The 9,873-nt window shown below is 45.7% G+C and overlaps 1 protein-coding gene across 1 annotated transcript; it reads left to right on the forward strand.

Moving 5' to 3' along the window:
• Nucleotides 1-9,550, forward strand: LOC137096547 (oocyte zinc finger protein XlCOF6-like). The gene is made up of 3 exons (XM_067466208.1): nt 1-46; nt 175-378; nt 8,300-9,550. The coding sequence occupies exons 1-3, from the start codon at nt 1-3 to the stop codon at nt 9,109-9,111; spliced, it is 1,062 nt and encodes a 353-aa protein (XP_067322309.1). The 3' UTR covers nt 9,112-9,550.
• Nucleotides 9,551-9,873: the final 323 nt, after the last annotated feature.

The following is a 9,873-nucleotide window of genomic DNA, read 5'->3' on the forward strand; positions in this document are numbered from 1 at the left end:
ATGAACCTTGCCAATTATCGTCCCGTCTCTAATCTTCCATTCTTAGGTAAGGTGATAGAGCGGGCTGTATTGGGACAATTGTAGCAATTTTTGGATGACACAGCCAGCCTGGACCCTTTCCAGTCAGGCTTTCGCCCGGGTCATGGGACGGAGACGGTCCTGTTGCTATTACAGATGAACTTCGTCGCCAGTCTGATAGCGGTGGATCGGCGCTTCTGGTACTTCTCGATCTTACTGCAGCGTTCGACACTGTTGACTACGATTTAATGATCCACCGTCTCCCCATGTCTGGAGTTCACGGTCAAGCCCTCAATTGGTTCAATTCATTCCTCCGAAATCGGAGTCAGTGCGTGGAATATAAGGACCAAATCTCTGAAAGTACCTCCTATGTGGGGTACCCCAAGGTGCAATTCTCTCCCCTCTTCTTTTCAACATCTACATTAGACCCCTTGCCAGTTTGGTTCGGAGATTCGGCCTGGACTGCTATCAATATGCGGACGACACCCAACTCCTGTTGCGGTTGGAGCCTGGAGTAACGTCAATACCTGACAATTTCACCTTATGCCTGGAGGCTCTGTCGAACTGGCTACATGCTAGCAGACTGAAGGTGAATCCGGCGAAGACTGAGATCCTGTGGCATGGCTGCCCGATAGGTCCAACCCATCCGTTACCTGCCTTTGATGGCGCCGCTCTATCTCCATCGCCTACCGTTAAGAGCTTGGGTGTCATTTTGGATTTGCAGCTGACGATGGAGGCTCAGGCGCTGCTGCCAGCAAACAGGCCTTTTCCCATCTACGACAAGCGAGGCAACTGGCACCTTACCTGTCGGATGAGGCTCTGGCAACAGTCATCCATGCCACGGTCACATCTAGGCTGGACTGTTGTAACGCCTTGTATGTTGGCCTTCCTATTTCTACGACCCGAAAGCTCCGTATTGTCCAGAATGCTGCAGCCAGGTTACTCACAAAAACGCCCATGAAATGCCATATAACACTAGTGCTGCGGTATCTACACTGGCTCCGAATTGAGTATCGTGGTTTGTATGAGATGCTGGTCCTGACCTTTAAAACTTTATATGGCCAGGGTCCATTGTATCTTAGAGACCGTCTCTCCTTCTCCCATCATCGGAGGTCGCCACGACCATCCCAACGCGATCTGCTCTATATACCAAGTCCTAGGGAAGTGCACTTGGAAAGCACCAGACGCAGATGGGCCTTCTCTGTTTCTGCCCCTGCCTTATTGTGGAATTCCTTGCCTCCCCATTTGAGATGAGCCATGCGCGACTTGGGGCGTTTTATCCTAGCACTTAAGACCTGGCTTTTTACTAGAGCATTTGACCCGTGTTAATTTTAATATTTGTATGTATGTGTTTTATCCTGTGTAATTTCTGCAGTGTAAATCGCCTGGAGCATCTTGGATGGAGGGCGATTAATAAGTAATTAAAGATGATGATGATGATGATGATGATGATATGAGGTTAAACAGCTCTTTAGATGCTCCTCATAGGGACTGTTCAAGGTCTCCAGAGCTTTGATCCTTTGAGTCTCCCTCTTCCTCTGTTCACCTTGCAGCTTAAAGTCAAACTCCCTTTTGAACCGTGGGGCCCAGAACTGGACCCAGTGTGATTCCAGGTGAAGAGGTCTGACCGAAGCAGAAGAGAGAGGCGCCCGGACTTCCCTCCATCCGGACACTCCTTGTGATGCAGCCCAAACCCCACTGGCTCTTTTGGCTGCTGCATCCCACTGTTGGCTCACGTTCACCCTGTTGGCCACGAAGACTCCAAAATCCCTTCCACATTTAGACTCCGAAATTGAAATGGCATTTATTGATTTTTATTTATTTCATGTCATTTCTACCCGGCCCTTCTCCCCACAAAGGGGACTCAGGGCGGCCTCACGTAACGGATAGGCATATCCCTCGGAATCCTGGGAATGCGAGGAATGAGGACAACTTCACCTTAGGAAGGTCCTGTGGCCTAGTCTGGTTCAATGGGAGGGAAAGGGAGGAGAAAGGGCAGTGCTTGTGGGTATACAATATGTACTGTTCTTCCTTTGTCTGCGCAGATTTAGAGGTGTTTACTTATTGTGTCAGGTGCGAACCAAACAGTTGTATTGCATTAAAAACAAACAAAACACAAAGTTTGCAAGCTTGGTAGTTGATTAAATGTGCTTTGACCAGTCTCTGGCCACTTGGAGTGCCTCTGGTGTTGCCGCAAGAAGTTCCTCCCTTTTGCATGTGGCTGGGCTCAGGGTGCATTGTAGCAGGTGGTCAGTGGTTTGCTCTTCTCCACACTCGCATGTCGTGGATTCCACTTTGTAGCCCCATTTCTTAAGATTGGCTCTGCATCTCGTGGTGCCAGAGCGCAGTCTGTTCAGCACCTTCCAAGTGGCCCTGTCTTCTGTGTGCCCAGGGGGGAGTCTCTCATTTGGTATCAGCCATTGGTTGAGGTTCTGGGTTTGAGCCTGCCACTTTTGGACTCTCGCTTGCTGAGGTGTTCCAGTAAGTGTCTCTGTAGATCTTAGAAAACTATTTCTTGATTTAAGTCGTTGGCATGCTGTCTGATACCCAAACATGGGGTGGGCCGGAGATGTCACCGCCTTGGTCCTTTCACTGTCAACTGCTACACCGGCTAAACAGTGTAATTTCTCCAGTGTAGGGTGTAGGGCGCAGGCACCCCATAATGATGCAGCAGATTTAGAGATGGTCTGGTTTGTTGTCTCTAGAACACGCAACATATAATTGTCCATGTGAAAAGCCATCCATGTCTAGATGTAAACCTCAGAATTCTAAAGATTGCCCGTGAGCATGAATATAGATAGATCGATGGATGGATATGGATCCCTTTCTTTCTCTGCCCTCCCTTTGGGGAGATTGACAGGAAGTGTGGCTTCCTGGTAGGCCACACCCATATTATTTTCCTTAAGGGAGTGACCTCAATGCCCCCTGCTCCCTATTATTGTTGTTGTTGTTTGTTGTTGTGAGTGAGGGAGTGGGTCTCCAAAGACACCTCCCTCCCTAAACCCACGTCTTGATGAACGGCAGCTAAATTCGCGAGCTCCTGAAGGAGGAAAATATAATGAGCTAAAACTCCAAAATACGACAGGATCACAGTGAGTAATCAACGTCTTCAGATGAACTGAGAAAAGCAGAACAAGGGAGCATTAATGAACTGATAAAAAGTGAGAGTTAAAAGCTAATAATAGCTACTTTCACTTTTATACCTCTCCACTCAGATCTCTCCTGGCACGCAATTATAAGAAAACAAGTCATGATTAATGTCTGTTAGAAGAGAAATCGGAAAGATAAAGAATTTTGCCAATACAGCTTTGTCACAGCAAGAATTATTATAGCTAAATCGGGAGGGAGAAAGAGAACTACTTACGAGAAAGAGGGTTACGTAGGCGATCCCTTGTTGTCTGAGTAAGATTGTCCTCCTAATTCGGTGTCCTGGCGGTGGGTGTGTAGGTGACTGGAGCCCTATTGACCCACATCTCCCGCAGTGAGGGCTTCGGTTTCCAGAGCGAAGGCGTTCCTGGCCAGGGTTGGCTTGGCGTGTCTTCCTCTTGGCACATTTCTCTCTTTCGCCCTCTTGTTTGTGCCTCTTCAAATTCTGCAGCACTGCTGGTCACAGCTGACCTCCAGCTAGAGCTCTCAAGGGCCAGGGCTTCCCAGTTCTCGGTGTCTGTGCCACAGTTTTTAAGGCTGGCTTTGAGCCCGTCTTTGAATCTCTTTTCTTGTCCTCCAACATTTCGTTTTCCGTTCTTGAGTTCAGAATAGAGCAACTGCTTAGGGAGACGGTGCGCGGGCATCTCTGCTTCTTTCAGTCCAGCGGAGGTGTTGGCAGAGGAGCATCACTTCAGTGCTGGTGGTCTTTGCTTCTTCCACCACGATGACATTTGGCTGCCTGTCTTCCCAAGGGATTTGCAGGATTTTTGGGAGGCAGCGCTGATGGAATCATTCCAGGAGTTGCACGTGACGTCATTAGATAGTTCACATTTCACAGGCGTATAGCAGGGTTGGGAGGACAATGGCTTTCTAAACATGCACCTTGGTCTCCCTACGGATGTCCCGGTCCTCAAATGCTCTCTGCTTCATTCGGAAGAATGCTGCACTTGCAGAGCTCAGGAGGTGTTGTATTTCAGTAGTGTCAATGTTGACTTTTGTGGCTGCCGAGGGAGCAGGAATGCTCCACATCTTCTAATGTTACATCATTAATTAATAGATGATGTACAAATGGCCAAACTTTGAGATAAAAATGATGATGATTTTGTAAACAAATGGCGGCTGGTCTTTGCCTATCTTGGAAAGAAGGCAGAAGTTGGCCTTAAGGATGCTGCAAGCGGAACTATGTGAGGAGCTTGTATGGGAAGGTAGTACATCCAAGGTGGTGGGTTCGCGGGTGCAGGGATGGAGGGACGGCATTGGCTCCTGTGTTGGTTTCTGTCTCTGTATGTTGTGTGCTCTGTTTGTAAACGTATATCTCTGGGTTTTTCATTATTTAACTAATACACTAGAATTTTTATAAAGCAGAAGCTCATTTTGTGAACCTTCCAACAAGCCTGAATGTGAGTTTGAATTAGTCAGGTGGGGAGGCCGGGTCTTGGTTGGCGGCAGGATTCCTTTGGGAACAGACGGGGAATTTGGGGGCAGTCGGCCTCTGATTTGGGATGCTCAGGAAGGAGATCTGGAACCCATCGTGGGATGGTAAGCAGCCCAGGACTCTTTGTGTCCCTCAGCATTGAGCACACTGTTTCTCAACCTTCCTAATGCCGCGTCCCCTTCATACAGTTCCTCATGTTGTGCTGACACCAAACCATACAATGATTTACACTGCTCCTTCACGGCTATTTCACAACTTTAATTCCGCTACTGTTATGAATCGTAGTGTAAATATCTGATATGCAAGACGTGTTTTCATTCACTGGACCAAATTTGGACCAAATACTCGATACGCCCATTTTTTATTTATTTATTAGGCAATGCCTTGTAGCTCAAGGATGAGGGTCTTCCAGATGTGGTGTCTTGGCGGTGGGTCTGCAGATGGCTGTGGAGCCCTAGTCTTGACCCACATGTTCTCCCGCATTGAGGACATCGGTTTCCAGGTGGCAATGAACTTCACTGCCCAAATTTGAATACCGGTGGGGTTGGGGGTCTGTTTTGGAATTCTGGAAGTTGTAGTTCACAAACACCAAAAAGGAAGAGAAGGACAGTCAGAAAGATCTTCAAAAGGCTTCTTAAGACCATCAGAAATATGTGTTTTACAATGGTCTTTGGTGACCCCTCTGAAAGTCCCCTTGCTGCCCCCCCCCCAGGGTCCCGCCCCCTAGGTTGGGAAACGCTGCCTTATACGGACCTGCCTGGTCACTGAGATCTTCAGGAGAGGCCCTTCACTTGGTCCCACCTCCATCTCAAGCTTGGTTGCTGGGAATGAGAGAGAGGGCCTTCTCAGTGTCTGCCCCTCGACTCTGGAACTCCCTCCTCAAGGAAGCCAAAATGGCCCCCTCCTTGCTGTGGTCCTTACTGCATGAGGCTAAAACCTTTTTATTCAGACAGGCTTTTGAAGAAGAAGATTTTAAAGATCACTTCAGGGGGTGTTGTGGTTTTTAACCTTGGGTATGTTTTAATGGTTTTGATCTGGGAATGTTTAAATACCGTTTATATTTAATTCTGTTTTAATGTCTGCATATTTTTATGTTTAAATTGTATGCTGATGTTTTATGTTCAGCTGCTTTCAGTATCCATGAGGGGAGATAAAGCAGGCTATAAATCAATATAATTTTATTTATTTCGTATAAAAAGCATTGCATAAATTAGTATAAAACCGATAAAAATAGAGGAGCGCAGGTGGCAACAGCAAATTTTTTGACCAAAAACGGGCAACAGCATTGTCTGTAGCCTCCAACAATTCCTCCTCTGTACATGAGGCAGGGCACAGTGGATACAGATGCGGAGTTGTCTGTTCTGCTCCACAGTCACATAAAGTGTGGGATTCTTTTAGGTTGTGCCATTTTGCCAGGATGTCTTTGATCTGCCCACTCCACTTCTGAGTCTGTTCAGGGACTTCCAATTTGCCCGTTCTTGGTTTGCCCCTCGAGAAAGACCCTCCCACGTGGGGGGCCATCCAGTTGGGGTTTCCTGGTCTAGCTGCCCAGAGGGAAGCTCTTGCTGTTGCTGGGGGGACGCCAAGAGGAGTGGCAGTTCTCATAAAGCTTTTCCTTGATTTGAGTCTACCAGGAGGAGGCTGGCAGCCATGTAGGGGATGGCTTTCACAATCAATATAATAATAATAATAACCTTTCACTTCTTTCTTAACCAGGTAAATGAGGATTCCATGCAGCTACCTCTTAGATGCACTAAAGAACCAATAATATAAGAAGACATATAAGAAGAAATCCTCTCAAGATGATGATCTTGCAGAATTCTTGACCTCACAGATAAGAAAGGAAAATATGAAGAGTCAAGTATCCAGATAACAATTACACAGCCATATCACTCTTGACATGGAGGAGAGAGCATTTGAGTGTCTGGAGTGTGGAACGAGTTTCACTTGGAGGGATGATCTGCAGCAGCATGAAAGAACTTCTACTGGAGAGAATCCCTACAAATGCCTGGAATGTGGAAAGAGCTTCCCTCTAAGTTCAGGTCTACATTTGAATCAAAAAACTCACACTGGGAAGGAACCATACACATTCTTGGAGCTTGGGAAGAGCTTCACTCACAGTTCAAGTCTACGATTGCATCAAGGGACTCACACTGAGGAGAAACCCTATAAATGCTTGGAGTGTGGAATGAGCTTCACTGAGAATGGACTTCTATGTTCACATCAGAGGATTCACACTGGGGAGAAACCCTATAAATGCCTGGAGTGTGGGCAATGCTTCACTCAGAATGGAAATCTACGTACACATCAAAGGACTCACACTGGAGAGAAACCCTATAAATGCCTACAGTGTGGACAGAGCTTCACTCAGAGTGACAATCTACGTACGCATCAAAGGACTCACACTGGAGAGAAACCCTATAAATGCCTACAGTGTGGACAGAGCTTCACTCAGAGTGGAAGTCTACGTACACATCAAAGGACTCACACTGGGGAGAAACCCTATAAATGCCTGGAGTGTGGAAAGAGTTTCTCTAAGAGTGAAAATCTACGTAGACATCAAATGACTCACACTAGGGCGAAACCCTTTAAGTGCCTGGAGTGTGAAATGAGTTTTGCTTGGAGTGAAAATCTACATTCACATCAAAAGACTCACATTGGGGAGAAACCCTTTAAGTGCCTGGAGTGTGGAAAGAGCTTCACTCAGAGTGGAATTCTACGTAGACATCAAAGGACGCACACTGGGGAGAAACCCTTTAAGTGCCTGGAATGTGGAAAGAGCTTCACTGAGAATGGAAGTCTACGTATACATCAAAGGACTCACACTGGGGAGAAACCTTATAAATGCCTAGAGTGTAGACAGTCCTTCAGTAGCAGTGGACATCTACGTTCACATCAAAGGACTCACACTGGGGAGAAACCCTTTAAATGCCTGGTGTGTGGACAGAGCTTCACTCAGAATTCACATCTACGTTCACATCAAAGGACTCACACTGGGGAGAAACCCTTTAAATGCCTGGGGTGTGGACAGAGCTTCACTCAGAATTCACATCTACGTTTACATCAAAGGACTGGGGAGAAACCCTTTAAATGCCTGGAGTGTGGACAGAGCTTCACTCAGAATTCACATCTACGTTTACATCAAAGGACTCACACTGGGGAGAAACCCTTTAAATGCCTGGAGTGTGGAAAGAGTTTCGCTTCGAGTTCACATCTACATAGACATCAAAGAACTCACACTGGGGAGAAACGCTATAAATGCCTACAATGTGGACAGAGGTTCACTGACAATGGAGGCCTACGTAGACATGAAAGGACTCACACTGGGGAGAAACCCTATAAATGCCTGGAGTGTGGAAAGAGTTTTGCTCGGAGTTCAGTTCTACGTTCACATCAAAGGACTCACACTGGGGAGAAACCCTATAAATGCTTGGAGTGTGGACAGAGCTTCACTGAAAGTTCAAGTCTACGTACACATCAAAGGACTCACACTGGGGAGAAACCCTTTAAATGCCTGGAGTGTGGACAGAGCTTCACTCATAGTGGAAGTCTACGTACACATCACAGGACTCACACTGGGGAGGAACCCTATAAATGCCTGGAGTGTGGAAAGAGTTTCTCTAAGAGTGGAAATCTACGTAGACATCAAATGACTCACACTAGGGAGAAACCCTTTAAGTGCCTGGAGTGTGAAATGAGTTTCGCTTGGAGTGAAAATCTACATTCACATCAAAAGACTCACACTGGGGAAACCCTTTAAGTGCCTGGAGTGTGGAAAGAACTTCACTCAGAGTGGAATTCTACGTAGACATCAAAGGACTCACACTGGGGAAAAACCCTTTAAGTGCCTGGAGTGTGGAAAGAGCTTCACTGAGAATGGAAGTCTATGTATACATCAAAGGACTCACACTGGGGAGAAACCTTATAAATGCCTAGAGTGTAGACAGTCCTTCAGTAGCAGTGGACATCTACGTTCACATCAAAGGACTCACACTGGGGAGAAACCATTTAAATGCCTGGGGTGTGGACAGAGCTTCACTCAGAATTCACATCTACGTTCACATCAAAGGACTCACACTGGGGAGAAACCCTTTAAATGCCTGGGGTGTGGACAGAGCTTCACTCAGAATTCACATCTACGTTCACATCAAAGGACTCACACTGGGGAGAAACCCTTTAAATGCCTGGAGTGTGGAAAGAGTTTCGCTTCGAGTTCACATCTACGTAGACATCAAAGAACTCACACTGGGGAGAAATGCTATAAATGCCTACAATGTGGACAGAGGTTAACTGACAATGGAGGCCTACGTAGACATGAAAGGACTCACACTGGGGAGAAACCCTATAAATGCCTGGAGTGTGGAAAGAGTTTTGCTCGGAATTCAGTTCTACGTTCACATCAAAGGACTCACACTGGGGAGAAACCCTATAAATGCTTGGAGTGTGGACAGAGCTTCACTGAAAGTTCAAGTGTACGTAGACATCAAAGGACTCACATTGGGGGAAAATAATATATATACTATAATAACACAATAAAACCTTTTTTATAGACTCAGGGGACTCAGGGAGGTTTACACAAAAAAAAATTCAATGCCCTATGTGAATACAAGCATCTTAAAAATAAAAAATAATAATAACATAAACTTAAAACAAAAGAAAAATTAACTTCAGCATGTTGTTCATTCGTTCAGTCGTCTCCGACTCTTCGTGACCTCATGGACTAGTCCACGCCAGAGCTCCCTGTCGGCCATCACAACATCAGCATAAAAAAACAAAATATGAGTAATCCAATAACAACCTATTAAGAAGATAGAAATAGAGGAAGTTATTAAGAAATTAAAAGTAGGGAAAGCTCCAGGTTTGGATGGTCTAGGGACAGAATATTATAAAAGCTTCAGAGAAGTCTTAACTCCAAAATTATTAGAATTGTACGGGGTTAGTCAAAATGCATAGGCCAATAAGCCATTCAATTGAATGGCTTATTGGCCTATGCATTTTGACTAACCCTGTATAATGGAATAATGAAGGGAGATAAAATACCAGAATCGTGGAGGAGATCATTAATAATATTAATACCTAAACCTGACAAAGACTTAACAGGCCCAGGGTCATACAGGCCCATATCGTTAGTTAATCAGGATGCAAAGATATTGTCCGCGATAATAGCTAATAGAATGAATAAATGCATGTATAAGTATATAAAAGATCAGTGCGGGTTTGTAAAAGGAAGATAAATGTCAAATCTGATAGGGAGAGTATTAAAAAAATTATTT

The sequence above is a fragment of the Anolis sagrei genome, chromosome 3 (assembly GCF_037176765.1).
Source record: "Anolis sagrei isolate rAnoSag1 chromosome 3, rAnoSag1.mat, whole genome shotgun sequence".
Taxonomy (NCBI): Eukaryota; Metazoa; Chordata; class Lepidosauria; order Squamata; family Dactyloidae; genus Anolis; species Anolis sagrei.

What these genes read in the sequence shown, in the direction of transcription:
- LOC137096547 (XM_067466208.1), top strand. Translation starts at nt 1, where the DNA reads ATGAACCTTGCCAATTATCGTCCCGTCTCTAATCTTCCATTCTTAG. An exon ending in CTCTAATCTTCCATTCTTAG is followed by an intron (nt 47 to 174) that starts GTAAGGTGATAG and finishes TTGCTATTACAG; the next exon opens with ATGAACTTCGTCGCCAGTCT. An exon ending in TAAGGACCAAATCTCTGAAA is followed by an intron (nt 379 to 8,299) that starts GTACCTCCTATG and finishes GTGTGAAATGAG; the next exon opens with TTTCGCTTGGAGTGAAAATC.